General features: G+C 33.7%; 1 protein-coding gene across 2 annotated transcripts in view; it reads left to right on the top strand.

The window, feature by feature from the left end:
- Nprl3 (GATOR complex protein Nprl3) overlaps window positions 1-16,244 on the top strand; it is a 654,348-nt gene that overhangs the window by 433,023 nt on the left and 205,081 nt on the right. For both annotated transcript variants that reach the window (XM_090398550.1, XM_090398549.1), the window contains exon 10: window positions 3,486-3,592. In XM_090398550.1, the coding sequence (XP_090254676.1) occupies window positions 3,486-3,592 (107 nt within the window). The remainder of the gene's footprint in view (window positions 1-3,485; window positions 3,593-16,244) is intronic.

The raw sequence follows: 16,244 nt of genomic DNA, 5'->3' as shown, positions 1-16,244 counted from the left end.
GTGTAGGAAATTGCATTATTCTCTCTCCATATATGGGAGAGAGAATAATGTATACTTTGTATACTAGTCATATATACTTTGATAGCAATGCTCACCTTATCTGATTTTCAGTCACACTCTGAATTTTTTGATATTTGTAATAATAGTTTGACTGTTAATTTAAAAATAATAACTGCTCAAAAATTATTTCTCAGATGTGCAGCACACTCTTAACATATCCTAAATATACACCCCTGGCTTAAACTAGCTCATTCTCCTGAAATTTTGTCTCCTCATCTGGTTATGTATATGGTCCTTTTATATTGCTCCCACCCATGAAATTTTATTTGCAAACCTTTAGTACATTTTATATCATGGATGGGCTAAGGATACTTTTTTTTCTATTTTTATCAATTTTAATTTTCAATTTATAATTTATAATTTTCATATATATATATATATAATTTTCATAATTTTCACAAATATATAATTTTCATGTATATATATATATATATATATATATGAAAAAACTTTTCATATATATATATATATGAAAAGTTTTTTTACCTTGGGTATAATATATGTTAAAGATGCCAAGTAATTTTATAACCTTGGTTTTAATCCTTTTTCCCAAGTAAGCAAACAGACAAGTAAGTCAAGTATATATATGTGAAAAGTTTTTTTACCTTCAGTATAATATATGTTAAAGATACCAAGCAATTTTATAACCTTGGTTTTAATCCTTTTTCCCAAGTAAGCAACCAGACAAGTAAGCCAAGTTTGTGCCTGAACATTGTTCAAGACTGATGGTGGTGGTGCAACACCAAGGCAACTTGTGGTAAAGATGGATTAAGTTCTGATCACTTTCCTTAGTATTTCCCGTAAATGTAAAACACATCTCCTAGGAGATGTATGATGTTATACATCATGGGCGGGGGTCACTATCCAGACCAGTTTCAACCTTTATTGAGGTCTCATCAGTGAGTAGGCAGACCCTGAAATGCCAAGGTTTAAGTAATACAGAGCTTATCAATTTTGCCTATGCAAGTTGCCACAAGGTGCTTTGACCTTATTAATTACGAATCTCCGGATGAGAGAAATATGTGAAAAGTTTTTTACCTTGGGTATAATATATGTTAAAGATACGAAGTAATTTTATAACCTTGGTTTTAATCCTTTTTCCCAAGTAAGCAACCAGACAAGTAAGCCAAGTTTGTGCCTGAACATTGTTCAAGACTGATGGTGGTGGTGCAACACCAAGGCAACTCATGGTAAAGATGGATTAAATTCTGATCACTTTCCTAGTATTTACCATAAATGTAAAACACATCTCCTAGGAGATGTATGATGTTATACATCATGGGCGGGGGTCACTATCCAGACCAGTTTCAACCTTTATTGAGGTCTCATCAGTGAGTAGGCAGACCCTGAAATGCCAAGGTTTAAGTACTATAGAGCTTATCAATTTTGCCTATGCAAGTTGCCACAAGGTGCTTTGACCTTATTAATTACGAATCTCCGGATGAGAGAAATATGTGAAAAGTTTTTTACCTTGGGTATAATATATGTTAAAGATACGAAGTAATTTTATAACCTTGGTTTTAATCCTTTTTCCCAAGTAAGCAACCAGACAAGTAAGCCAAGTTTGTGCCTGAACATTGTTCAAGACTGATGGTGGTGGTGCAACACCAAGGCAACTCATGGTAAAGATGGATTAAATTCTGATCACTTTCCTAGTATTTCCCATAAATGTAAAACACATCTCCTAGGAGATGTATGATGTTATACGTTATGAGTGGGGGTCACTACCCAAACCAGTTTCAACAGGTTATAAAATTACTTAGTATCTTTAACATATACCTAAGGTAAAAAACTTTTCACATCTTTCTCTCATCTGCTTAATTAGGGTCTACCAGAGCCTTGAGATTCCATTGAGGCAAACATTTTACAAGGAATGCCGTACATCTAACATTTTGGGAAAAGGTTTAAAATTTAAAGTTGGGTGATTTTCAAACTTAAAATTTAGTGAACATGCATTCAACAAGTGCCATGGTGTAATTCAAGAACCATAACACTGTGATGGGAAATAAATTAAATACAGTCTACTTTCAATCAATTTTGTTACGAAAAAAGTTAACATATTGCTGTATTTATTTTTATCATAAAGAATTAGTGTTATCCCCAGATCCCACAGAGTCAATGACTCATAATGGGAGGTCCCTCTGTCATACACAGAGCTCATCATACCATGCCTTAAATGCATTCAAGTTCTCTGCAGACACCACACTCTCAGGCAGTACATTCTAATCATTCACCACTTTCCATGCAAAAAACCTAGTTCTCATACTCTCCTTATATAGCTTCTAGGAATGATCCCTTGTTCTTCCATCTCTCACCATTCTATGAAAAACCTCTTCATTGTTACTCTTATAACAACTCCTTACCAAATTGTCTCTATCATATCACCCCCCCTCCTTCTCTTCCTCTTTACTCGACTCGTGAGTTGCATCTTTTCAACCTTTTCTTCATATTCAGTATTCCAGAGACTAGAAATACATTAGTCAATCATCTGTGGACCTCTCTTCTTTCTGTTGAAAACCCAATGACCAGATCTGTGCACTGTTATCCATATGTAGCCTAATCAAAGCCTTATACATTGGTTTATTTCTACAAGTCAGAATTCATTGTGCTGTCCTCACAATTTTGGCAGTGTTCTCTAAATTTTACGAATTTTAATTCTTTTTTACAAATTTTTAATTTAAATTTTATGATAGGTCCCTATCCTTATAGCAGTATTCGATTCCTTAGCCTATTGGTTGGAGAGCAGGTATGCCAACCACTCAGCCAGCAAGGCTGACTCTCCCAGATTTCTTATTTCCTTCATCTCCTCCAATATCCCCACCAAGTGTGAACTCTGAATCCCATCTTTGTTTATTTTTCAAATTTTAAATCCTTAAACTTTATAACATCGAACTACTATCCCCACTTCTGTACCTATTCACTCAGTCAGTCTGTTCAAGTCCTTATAAAGCCACAACATCCCTTCTACACTTCATAGTTCTTCCCATCTTTGCATCATCTGCAAACAACTGAATATCCCTATTCAAATCTTTCCCAATGTTTTTTTTTTTTTTTTTGAAAATCCAGAAGAGGAATGTCACTAGTGACTTTCCTCTTCCAGGATATTGCTCTTTCATGCACAACTTTTGATGCCTATCAGATAGCCCATCTCTAATCCACACGGATCTAATATCCAACTCCATCCACTCTAATTATGTGGGGAAGAAGCATGTGAAGGGGCAGGGGGAAATGGAAACAAAACAGAAGATTAATCGTGTTTAGGAATTTTAAAATATAGGGATAGAAATGCTGGAAAATTTGTGTTGTACAAATTCATTACATAAGCCATTTTAACTCTGGAAAACACTTCACTGTGTAAATATACTAATATCATTAAACTGACATGTTGATATTCATATAAACTAATTATTACTTCATTATGGCAGGTTTTTCAGTTGGTTGGCCACCTAGTCTACTGGGCTAAAGCAACTATAATTTATCCTTTATGTGATAAAAATGTGTATATTCTTTCGCCTAATGCCCCGACTGAAATGTAAGTGATGCTGTTCTATTTAGAAGTTTTTCCTCACTGTTTTATTTTCTTTTTTTTCTATTTGTAACAGAATCTGTAATGTGTATTGTTGAGCTTCTGAATTTTTTTCTCTATAAATATTATTATTATTATTATTATTATATAACACCTCCAGGGAGTCCAAAGACTCATCGAGGGATGGCACCTACTCTACAACACTCTGTCTCCACTATTCCACCAACTACCTTCATTATCTACACCAATGACATCTACCGCTGACCACCACCACTAGTATTTTCAGAGACAATCACAAACATCCATGCCTATGGTGGGATTCAAACCCACAGCCTTTTAGCTGGAAAGTGGATACGCTAACCACTCGGCCAACCAGGCTGGCAAAACTAAACTCCCCGGTGGGGAATCGAAACCCTGTCTCCTGCGTGACAGGCAGGGATACTAACCACTATACTACCAAGTAATGCAAATAATAAATAGCTGAAAAAATTTTCTATTTTCCTTTACTGTTCATTATCATAAACAGTGGGATGTCATGTAATATATTAAGGTGCAGGTATTAAGTTTCATCTAAATCTTTCAGTGTACTTAACGAAAATAACTGGTTAGCATAAAAAGAATGATGATGGTATGAGATATTCTGCTTCAGGCATGGTATCACTAAAAGCATTGGAATCAAATATTTTGTGGAATGATATATCAAGTAAGAAATCTTGAGAAAAAAGAGAGACAAGGAGTTAGATATTATGCTTATACATCAATTCGAAGAGTATTAATAATAAAGAGGCAGAATTTATGGTATTGATAAAATTAGTCAATCCACAAATCATGTGAGTGCTCTATGGTTGACAGAGGATAATATATTAATGGGAATAAAATATAATGGACTCATCAAATCAATGAAAACTAAGCTTTATTGTTGGAGCTGTCCCCTTTTTTTTTTTACCAACTAGTAGGCATTATATTAATGGATTATTTATTAATTAAAATTTGAAAGAATGATAAATCAGGCATATCTAGATAATATGAAGATCAGGTTGATGGTGATACTGTTATGTTGATGGTGATTTTTTAAGAATTTAGATGAAATTCTTAAAAATGAGCCAAAAATGATGCAATTTGGGAAAAACCATCTGGTAAGTGAAAACCAAATAGCAATATATTAAAAGGTAGATATGGAAACTATGAAAACAAATCAAATTTTGGAAGGTTATAAAATTTAGTGAGGAAAAGATAGTAAAGAAAACCAGCCTGCATTATGATGATGTGCTGGCCATTTCAGTGGATTATTGTCTGATAAAGTATAAGGTTATGATTTCATTATTCAGTTATCTGTTAAATGAGGACATGATACATGTTGCTGGTATTCTTACCACGTAAAATAGCTGGAATTTGAAATAATTTATTAATTACTCATCTAGTTTCATGAAATTTATGTGTTTCACATCATCAGCAAAAATAAGTTAATAAACTAAAAAAAATAAAATAAAAATGAGATTACAAACAGGTAATGTTCACTATGAAATATTTGAAAACAGGAATAATAATGGAAAGAAAGCCGACAACCACATGTATATTATGTTTAATGAGAGGAGATCAAACTTGATGTAAAATCATCCCCTTTTACTTGTTGCACTTTTGAGGGTGTTTTATCATTTCAGTTTGTTGCCATAGGACTTGATGTTTAGTTTCAGTTGTATGTGATGCCAGTCTTGATTTATACTTTCATTCTTGCATGTTTTTGCAGACACCAGGCTTTCTAAATGATGGATGGGGAAGTCTAGTTGAGAGAGAGAGAGTAGAAGGTAAGCTTTATGCTCTGTTGTCATAGTAGCCTTGTTATTACTGTATACAGAGGAGAAATACTGTTCTTCTGAAATCTTTTGTTTTTCATCATCATCTGTCTGTCTGTGAGACTGACATAGTTTTTTTGTTTTATTCATCATCAAATTCCTGCCATGTACCCTCAAGGGGTGTACAGGATATGATAATACTATATGAAAAATTTACATCATTACTAACTTCCTATCTACAATTCTCCTCCAAATCAATCTGTTACTTGTCAAGACTGCAACATTATCAGATCTTATATTTCTATCGTCTAAGGCACTTTGTAGCATATCAATCCACCTATATCTTGGTCTTCCTCTGGGTCGTTTTCCTGCCAACCTCGCAGAGAACACTTGTTTTGCTAATCTTTCCTCACCCATTCTGTTTAAGTGACCATACCACCTGAGATTAGCTCTGCTAACACATTCCTGAATGCTGACAATGGCAAGTTCTTTCCTAATATCCTCGTTTTTATTATGATATTGCCATTGATACCATCTGTTCACGCCTATAATCTTTCTCAGGACTCTCATATCTGTGGTCTCTAGTCTTTGGTCAAGCGTTTTACTTCTGACCCAGCTCTCAGATCCATAAGTTAAATCTGGTTTGAACACTGTCTTATATACAGCTAATTTAGTGTTCCCCTCTTCTTCTCTCTTATTCCATATGAATTTATTCAACTGACTTCCTACCATACCAGATTTGTTGATTCTGTTGTCTATTTCCATATTTAATTTACCATCTTCACTAAAAATCGTGCCTAAGTAGCTGAAATGTTTTACTTGTTCCACGAGTTCTCTGTTCATAATGCAGTTGACATTTTCAATGATTCTGCCTATTTTCATTGTCTTTGTCTTTTTATTGTTGATCTTCATACCATATCTATTACAACAGTTATTCAATTTAGTCAGGGAATCTTGCAGACTTGTAGCGGATTTATTTAGAAGTATAACATCATCTGCATAAAGCAAAGAGCTGACATTAACATCTCCAATTTTGATATCATGTTTAATACCACTTTCCTTCATAATGTGATCCATATAGATAATGAATAACAGAGGGAATAATGTACATCTTTGTCTGACACAAGATTTAACATTAAACTATCTTCCTGCACTTCCTTTAATTCTAACTGCTGATTTACAACTCAAATAAAGACTAAGTATTGCTTGATATAATGCCGTATTGACACCATATAACTTTAGTGTATTGAATAGCTTTTCTCTTGACACCTTGTCATATGCCTTTTCCAGATCGACAAAACTTAAATACAGATCTTTGTTATATTCCCATGATTTCTCAACTATTTGTCGTAAAGTGAAGATCTGATTCTGACAGCCTCTATTTTGCCTGAATCCAGCTTGTTTTCACCAAGCTTTTCTTCCACAATTCTTCTCAACCATTTCTCAAGTAAATTTGCATAAATCTTATCAGGAACAATCAGTAGGGAAATATCTGTAATTCTGACATTCAGTTTTATTTCCATTTTCATATATGGGTACTATATGAGCTGTACTCCAATCATCGGGAATTCGTCCCTCTGTCCAAGCCTTCTGAACTATGCAGTGCAGCCACTGCAAGACTTTTATACCACCATACTTCAGCATTTCTGGTCGAATATCATCTACTCTTGCTGCCTTTCCACATTTCAAGCCTTTGATGGCTTTTTCTACTTCAAATATGGATATGTATTCCTGACTGTATACCTGTTGAGTGTTTTTTACTGCTGTGCTTATCACTGCTTGTTTCATTTAGCAAATTTTTCGAAGTAATTACTACCTACTTCAAGGATATCTTTTTCTCCCATTTTCATGTCACCTTTATCATCTCTAACTCCTTTTACAGCACTCTTTCTTCCATTCCTAAGCTTCTTCAACAACCTCCAGAATATTTTGTCACCTTCTTGATATTTATTTTCTATGTTCTTGCCAAAGTCCTCGCATGACTTTTGTTAGCTAATTTTACACAGTGTTTAGCTTTCTTACATTTGTCTCTGTATTCTCTAAGATCACAAGCCGAATTATTTTCCAGGAACTTTTCATATGCTTTCTTCTTTTCCTTCATGGCCTCTTTAACTTCCTTTGTCCACCATGGAGTTCTGATTTTTCTGTCCTTGAAGACATCCTCAGCACATGCCTCTCTGGCTGAATCAATCAATGTTTTCTTCAGGGTTTGCCATTGAATCTCCAATGTTTGGTTGCTGTTCCCAAACTCTTCAGTTTTTTTTTAATAATGTTTGTCTATTTAAGTCTACAGTTCACATCTGAGAGCTGCTCAACTTTTATTCGCTTTAAAACTTTCTTACATGTTCTTCTTTTCAGTTTGTATTCAATTTTATCCTGCTCAAGACTAAATAGTGATTACTTCCAATTTCAAATCTTCTGTACACTCTTGTGTAGTGCAAAAGACCAAGTACAAAAGTGCAAAAGGACCAAGGAGAAAACATCACTATCAACAATAACATAGTCATTGAGAGTTTTCTTATTCCTTGCCTCTTCTATCCATGTGAATTTGTGCACATTTTTATGATGGAACATGGTGTTAGTAATAATCAGTCCATGTCCTGAGCAGAAATTCAACAGGTATTTGCTATTATTATTAGCTTTGCTCTTTTCTCCAAATTTTCCCAAAATATTTTTGTATGTCTGACAATCATTTCCTACTCTGCTATTTAGATCCCTAACAAGGACCAACTTTTTCTTTTTCATTGTGTCAATTGCTTTCTCTAAAGCCTCAAAAAATTCTACCTCCACTTCTACCTTAGTAGAACCTTCTGTGGGACAATAGGCACAAATAAGTCTCATTTTCAAGTTCTATTCTGATATTTGCCCACATCACTCTACTTGAAATTGCCTGCCATTCAAGAAGATTAGCCTCATATTTAGTGTTGAATACTATGGCTACTCCTGCTTTTCCTTGATTGTTGTTGCCTGAATATAATATTTTGTGTTTGTTGCTCTGAATAATCTCACTAGTTTTTGTCTTTTTTGTTTCAGTCACCCCTATTATGTTGTTCTGGTACTTATCAAATTCTCATCTAGCTCTATTCCTTTTCCATTCAGGCTTCTTATGTTGATGGTACCAATCTTTAACTCTGGTGATGTTGAGTTGGGGTGTGTTTTCAGATTTGTTCCAATAGCTGACTTTTCGCTGTTCACCCTGGTTTCCTGGTGAAAACAATGGGGGCCTTGTTTAACCAGGCGACACCCCAGCCGTCATGAAATTTTGTCATGTTGTACCATCATTTTATTGAAAGTTTATTTAGCACTTGGTGAGACTATAATAAATTTAGTTTAATCCTTTATCCAAGTGTGAGCAAACAAAGTTTGCGCCTGAAAATATCTTCAGGACTGAGGAAAGGTAGTGCAACACCAGGCATCTTGGAGCAAAGGTGGACCAAGACCCATAATGCAAAACACATCTCGTTGCAGACTGAAGAGACCTCAATAAAGGTCGAAATCAGTTTGGGTAGTTACCCTTCCCTTAATGCATAACATTTTACATATCCGCAAGGAGATGTGTTTTGCATTATGGGAGATACTGAGATAGGAGTGATGATAGCTTGGTCCACCTTTGCTCCGAGTTGCCTGGTGTTGCACTACCTTTCCTCAGTCCTGAAGATATTTTCAGGCACAAACTTTGTTTGCTCACACTTGTATAAAGGATTAAACTAAATTTATTACCATCGTTTTATATTTTAGTTTAAGCCAATAGGACTACAATTTGGTCGACTAAATCTTAAATTGCCAGCCCATCCTCGTTCGTTCAGTATCCAGGTAGATACCCAACAGGGTGCACCACAAGAAGGTGAGGATTGGACATTAGGTCAGAAGCCCTGGTCGGTTCTCTGCATTCCTTTAAAGGCTATGTGGAGGTCTCCTCTCAGTTATACAGCTTTGACCCTTAAGCACCCCCCTTTTGTTTTAGTTTATTCACATATTTGACCTATAATGTGAAACACGTGGATATCACAAAATTAGTTGAGTAATTAATAAAGTATTTCAAATTCCAGTTAGTTTATTTGGCAAGAATACCAGTAATTCAAATATGTGTCGGACGTCTGAAAAGTTCTTGGCCTGGACCATAAATGGGAAAAAAATAGGTAAGATTTTTTTTTTCCGAGGTGGAACATCTGCCATAAGCATCCATATAAAATTGAAAGTCATTCTATCAAGTAGTTCTTTTTTTATTCAGCTGTTGGAAACCGATGTGTTGTCTGTGTCCGTTGAAATGGATAAAATTGAGTATCGTGTGGTTATAAAATTCTTTGTAAAAGAAGGTTTAACAACCAAAGAAAATCATTCGCAGTTCATTAAGGTTTATTGACACTCTTCTCCTTCGATTTTGACAATTAAGAAATAGACTGCCAAGTTTAAACACGGCCGTACTGTAACAACATCAGAAATCATTGATCAATCACACGATATGGTATTGGATGACCGGCAAGTCAGAGTGTGTGAAATTGCTTTGCTGAGACTATAGTAATTTCAAAAGAACGTGTAGGATATATTTTGCATGAAGAATTGCAAATCAAAAAGCTTTGCACAAGATGGGTGCCGCGCTTGCTCACAGCAGATCTAAAATGCACTCACATAAAAATCTCTGAACAGTGCTTGGAGCGTTTTAACAAGAATAAAACTGATTTTGTGGGTCGATTTATTACTATGGATTAGATTTGGATTCACCATTTCACACCAGAATCCAAACAGCAGTCAAAACAGTGAGAAGAAGCCTTTCAGTCCACTGTTTTGTTCAGGCCAAAGAAAACAAAGTCGGTTCCATCAGGAAGAAATGTCATGGCATTGGTGTTTTGGGATGCTAAAGGCATTTTGTTTATTAATTATCTTAAAATGGGTAAAACAATAACCGGGGAATATTATTCCCATCTTTTAACCAGACTAAATGAAAAAATCCTTGTTTTGGCAATGTGAAAATTAAGGGATCTGCACTATGAATTTAATAAATTTAGTTTAATCCTTTATCCAAGTGTGAGCAAACAAAGTTTGCGCCTGAAAGTATCTTCAGGACTGGGGTAAGGTAGTGCAACACCAGGACGACTCCTTGCAAAGGTGGAGCAAGCTACTAACACTCCTATCTCAGTATCTCCCATAATGCAAAACACATCTCCTTGCGGGTATGTCTAATGGTATGCATTAAGGGAGGGGCCACTACCCAGACTAGTTTCGACCTTTATTGAGGTCTCTTCAGTTGGAGCCAGGCTTAAGTGGAGATACCAGCCAAAAGCATTAGCAGGTCATCTCTACCTATAGGAGTTGCCAAATTGTGTGCCACCTTTTGGAACAGCCACTCCATTCCCCAGACTTGGCTCCCTCTGACTTCTATTTCTTCTCAAATCTAAAAATCTTCCTAGCTGTTCATCATTTTTTTATTCGAATCAAGAGGTGATTGCAGCTGTAGAGGACTATTTTACAGATCTTACTGAGAACCACTACAGGGATGGGATAATGATGCTGGAATTAATGTATTAGTCTTAAGGGAGATTATGTTGACAAATAATGTTGAAATTATAAATTCATTTTTTCATTGTTAGACTGAGAATTTTTCAGACCACCCACGTTTTAAAGCTAATTAGAGTCTCTGTAGCTCAGTAAGTACAGAAGCCCTTTGTATGGAAAGACCTGGGTTTGATTCCCATACATGATGTGAAGAACCTTTATCTGGTCTATAAATTAAAGATACCAAGAAATACTTGGTTTAATCCTTTATCCAAGTGTAAGCAAACAAAGTTTGCACCGGCTGGGGCAACTCATATATCTAAACTGATGATTTCACATCACTTGCCTTAGTATCAATAAAGGTCTAAACCGGTCTGGATAGTGACCCTTCCCTTAATGCATAACATTGTACATACCTGTAAGGATATGTGCTTTGAATTATGGGATACTACCGCAAGTGATGTGAAGTCATTAGCTTCTATATACGAGTTGCCCCAGTCCTGAAAATACTTCAGGTGCAAACTTTGTTTACTTACACTTGGATAAAGGATTTAACCAAGTATACAATTTCTTGGTATCTTTAATTTATAGTATAACCAAGTGGAAAAACTTCAAACAACTTATCTGGTCTCTTTTTTACTAAAGGTGAGTTAGCCGGTCTCATACAGAGATAGAAGGTTTTTTTCACTCAGAAACTTGGGTTTTTTTTAATCCTTCAGAACAGACAAACCTGCCCATGAACACACAATCTACAATCATGAATACTTATAAGAATGTGGAAGAGATAGTGTCCTCACCATATTCTCCTTACACCCATAGTCAGCCATGAGTTGCATCATGTAGTCAACCTCCTGGTCAGGAGACAATACATTATGATTAAAGCCAGTTAAGAGTTTGTCAATTTCTGGTACAGAACCATGTGATTGTACCTGATCACTTATCTGATCTTTCAAAAATCAACGTGGTGTATTTGCTTTCCCACTGTGGTCAGATAAATGGAAGATTTCTGTATTAATTCTAAATTTAAATTTTAATTAATAAATAATGTATTATATAATGCCTGTGGGTTGGTAATAAAAAAAGGGGTAGCTATTTCAACAATTAAACTTGACTTTAATCATTTGTACTTTTACAAATTGGGAGCCACACAAAACTCATGTTTCAGAATATTTCCAAATTATGAATATAGCATTTTTCAGAAAGGATAAAAGATGGAATGGAGGTATTACTGATGATCTCAGAAGAGTTGTGTCTCCTCTAGGTGGAACTTCAGGTTCCAACTTGATGTGGGGTGTTGCCTTTGGTCATGAAGAGGAGAGATGATTCTGAAACATTAAGCCAGATGATACAGTGAGTGACAAGTAGTTAATTATAATCTGGATTGTTGGATTTAACAACAGTTCTCCATATAGTTATAATAGAACTGCATAATCTGATGTAGTTTTTTGATATGATAAGTTGATAGGTCCAAACTTCCTCCAACAGCAGACTATGACAGACTTAAGGAAACCAAGTGGTAACTTTTCATGCCATAGCATGATCAGCTGAAGTGGAGAGAAGTCATTAAAGCTTATATCCTTCTTCTTCTTCACACATTAGATGTAGTATCTGTTGCGACCAAGACTTCATCTTCTTTAATAGTATCTTTTTCTGGGTCTTCCTGTTCTCTTATTCTTTGGTTTCCAACTATAGACTTGTTTTATTATTCTATCTTCACTTCTTTCCACGTGTTCAATCCATGTTCTTCTTCGGTTGCTACCCAATTGTTTATTGCTTGTATTTCACATTGTTTTCTTATATCTGTATTTTTTATTTTATCTAATCTAGTTTTATTTACTATTTTTCTTAATATATTCATTTCACCTGTGTTTAACATTTGTCTTGTTTTCTTACTGTCTGGTCTTGTTTTTGCATTATATGTCATAATAGGCCTGATTACTGCTATATAAATTCTGGTTTTTGTCTCTACTCTAAGATGTTTATTTTTCCATATTGTTTCATTCAAGCATCCTGATATTCTTGCAGCTTTTGCAACTTTTCTCTGACTTCTTGATGTGGCCTTCCTTCCCAGTTCAGTTGTATACCTAAATAGTTGTAATTCGTTATTTGTTCAATAATAGTACCTTCCAATTCTAATTTGCATCTTTGTGGTTCTTGTGATATTGTCATACATTTTGTTTTAGTTTTTGATATCTTCATATTATACAATTTTGCTGCTTTATTAAATGTATGTAGTAATATTTGTAGCTGAGTTTCATTTTCTGCAATTAATATTACATCATCTGCATAACATATAGTTCTTATTATTCTATTGTTTATTTTCACTCCTGTATTTTGTACTTTTTTTGTATTATTTCATCCATTATTATATTGAATATTTTTGGATTTAAAGAGTCTCCTTGTCTAATGCCATTACTAATTTGTATCTCTTTACTTATTTTTCCTTGTGTTTTTATTATACAACTATTATTATCTTATATTTCTTTAATTATTTGTATTATGTTTTCTGCTACTTTTCTTCTCTGCAATATTTCTATTACATCTTGAATTAATATTCTGTCAAATGCTTTTTCCAGGTCTATAAAGCATATAAATAGTTTCTTACTGTTCTCTATCAATTGTCCGATTATGAATATTGCATCTGTACATGATCTGTCTTCTTTGAAACCTTGTTGTTCATCTAATAGATTAATTTCCTTTGTTATTTTATTATTTAGGATTCTTGTTAGTACTTTTAATGAGGTATTTAATAAATTTATCCTTCTATAATTTTCTATATATTTTTTATCTCCTTTTTTTAAATATTGGTATTGTTATACTTTTCTTCCATTCTACCGGTATCTTTTTTGTATTTATTATTTGGTTGTATAATATATTTAAACTCTGAATTATAATTTCTTTACCATTTTTAATAATTCATTATTGATATTATCTAGACCTGGTGATTTTCTATTTTTCAATTTTTTAACTGCATTTTCAATTTCATTTCTGTTGTATTTATTTCTTCTTCTTGATTTGTTTGTTTACCTAGTTCTACTTTTGTTTCAACTGTTTAGTTATAAAGGGTTTCAAAATAATTTTCTAATTCCTCTATTTCTACCTTTAATATTGGGATACATTCTGCTTCTTCCTTCTTTTGTGTATTAATAAATCACCACATTTTTTTCTGTATACCATAGAAATCATGTTCAAGTTCTTTTGTATATGATTCCCAAAATTGATTTTTGCTTTCTGTTTTCTTTTTATTAAAAAATATCTACAAATGAAAACAACAGATAATTGGAATATTCATTCCAATTATCTGTTGTTTTCATTTGTAGATATTTTTGATATTTTTCTTTCTTTTCTTTTGTTAATATTTTTATTTCTTCATTAAGCCATGGAGTCCATCTTCTTGATTTGTTATTCTTTTTTTTTTTTTTTTTTTTACCCCTAATACTTCTGTTGCTATTTCAGTTAAATTTGTTTTAAAAATCTTCTAGTTATCTTCTACATGTTGTTCACTGCTTAATGGGTTATCTTGAAACTTTTGTTTTAATCTATTTTAGTATAATGTTTTTATACTTTCTTCTTTTATAATTCCACTTTAAATTTTATTTTGGCACTGTGTTGGTTTTCTTTAGATTTTATTTTCACCCATTTCTTGTAAAGTCTTAGTTTACATATTAACAGATTATGATCACTTACAATTTCTGCTGATGCTAACGCTCTAACATCTATTACTGATGGGTGTATTACTTTGCTACATATAATATAATCTCTTATTGATTCCTGTCCTATTATGTTTCCAAAAGTTATTTTATGTTGTTTTTTATGCTGATAAAATGTATTCATTATTTTTAACTTATTATTCGCACAGAATTGTATCAATGTTTCTCCATTATTGTTTCTCATTAAATCTTCGCATAATTCTATTTATTGGTATATTTCCTATTCATGCATTTAAGTCTCCCATTAAATTAATTTTTCATTTGGTTTTATTTCTTGTATTATTTGTTATAAGTCTTCATAAAAAGCTTCTGTTTTTTCTTTTCTTCCTTCTTCTGGGGCATATACTGTAATTACATTTATTTTATCTCTATCTGTTTTTATCCTAACTGTTAATATTCTTTCATTTATATATTTATATTCTTCTATATTTTCATTTAACTCTTTGTGTATTACTATTCCTATTCTGGCTTCAGCTCTGTTTTATTTTTTTTTTTTCACTGTATATAAATATATAGTCTTGTATGTTCATTGTTCCATTTCTTTTTTTTTTTTTTTGTCTGTTATGCTGCTTATGTTAATGTTTCTTTTGGCTATTTCTTGTATAAATTCTTCCTCTTTTCCATTCATCGCTCTTGCATTCCATGTTGCTAGTTTTATTATTCCGTATCGTTTTCTTTTCCGTTTCTGATTGATATCCAATTTTTCAATTCAATTCATGTTTGTCTTGGTTTCTCGAGCGATATTGTTTTAAGTCCAATGACAGGTTGCTGGCCTAATCACCAGACGGCTCCCACGTTAGCTGGGAATATTGATGTAGCCTTCATGCCTAGGGTGGCCCTGCTGAAAGATCAAGCTTCTGACATACTTCACCTACATCTCCTGTTCACCTCTCCACCACGATGAGGTGTGGGTAGGATTTAGAGAGGCTTAGATCCTTGTTTGAGATACATAACTGATGGCAATGGCAGATTGTTAAAAGGTTATCATGGAATCATGAAGGGGTGTGGAGAAAGAAAATATTATGAAGGAAATGCAAAGAAGAAAGTACTCCTCATTGGCAACAGGACTATAATACAGGAAGGAAGGTAACAAGCTAATGAGGAAGGAGAAATTAGCAAGGCAGAAAATAAAACCCTAGAAAATTCTATAGTTAAGTGGTCATCATTAGAAGAAAGGGTAAATATGAAAGACTGACTTTATTTGCTGGAGATGACACATAAATCACTTTAAAATTATAGTGGAAATGTTAAGCGTATTTTGTTAGTGTATTTCAAGTTAAATAGTTGGGCGCAGCAGTTAACTCTTAATTGAATTAATTTTAATTTTACATTTAATAAGAGTAAGAAAGAAGAGGAGATAGCAGCAGTTCATGAATGCACAGTATTTAAAATTTTAAGTGCTCTTGATGTTATAAGGCTGTTTCATTTGTACACACACACACACACATATATATATCTTGATAATCACAATAATCTGCCCCAGAAAACACAATATAAAAGAACTAACAAAGATGATGTCGGTCACATGATGCTGTGTAGATGATTGTGATTTTGCTTACATCTTGATTATTAGCAGGGAAGCTAATGTTGTAAACTTTCAAAACATCTTGTTTGCAACATACGGAGAGAAACAATATATAGGCAGCCCTCGGTTTATGACGG

This window comes from Typopeltis vanoorti, chromosome 9 (assembly GCF_054136105.1).
Source record: "Typopeltis vanoorti isolate ZY-2024b chromosome 9, IOZ_Tvanoo_1.0, whole genome shotgun sequence".
Lineage (NCBI taxonomy): Eukaryota > Metazoa > Arthropoda > Arachnida > Uropygi > Thelyphonidae > Typopeltis > Typopeltis vanoorti.
Note: the sequence above shows the minus strand (reverse complement) of the source record. Positions and strands in the feature narration are given on the sequence as shown.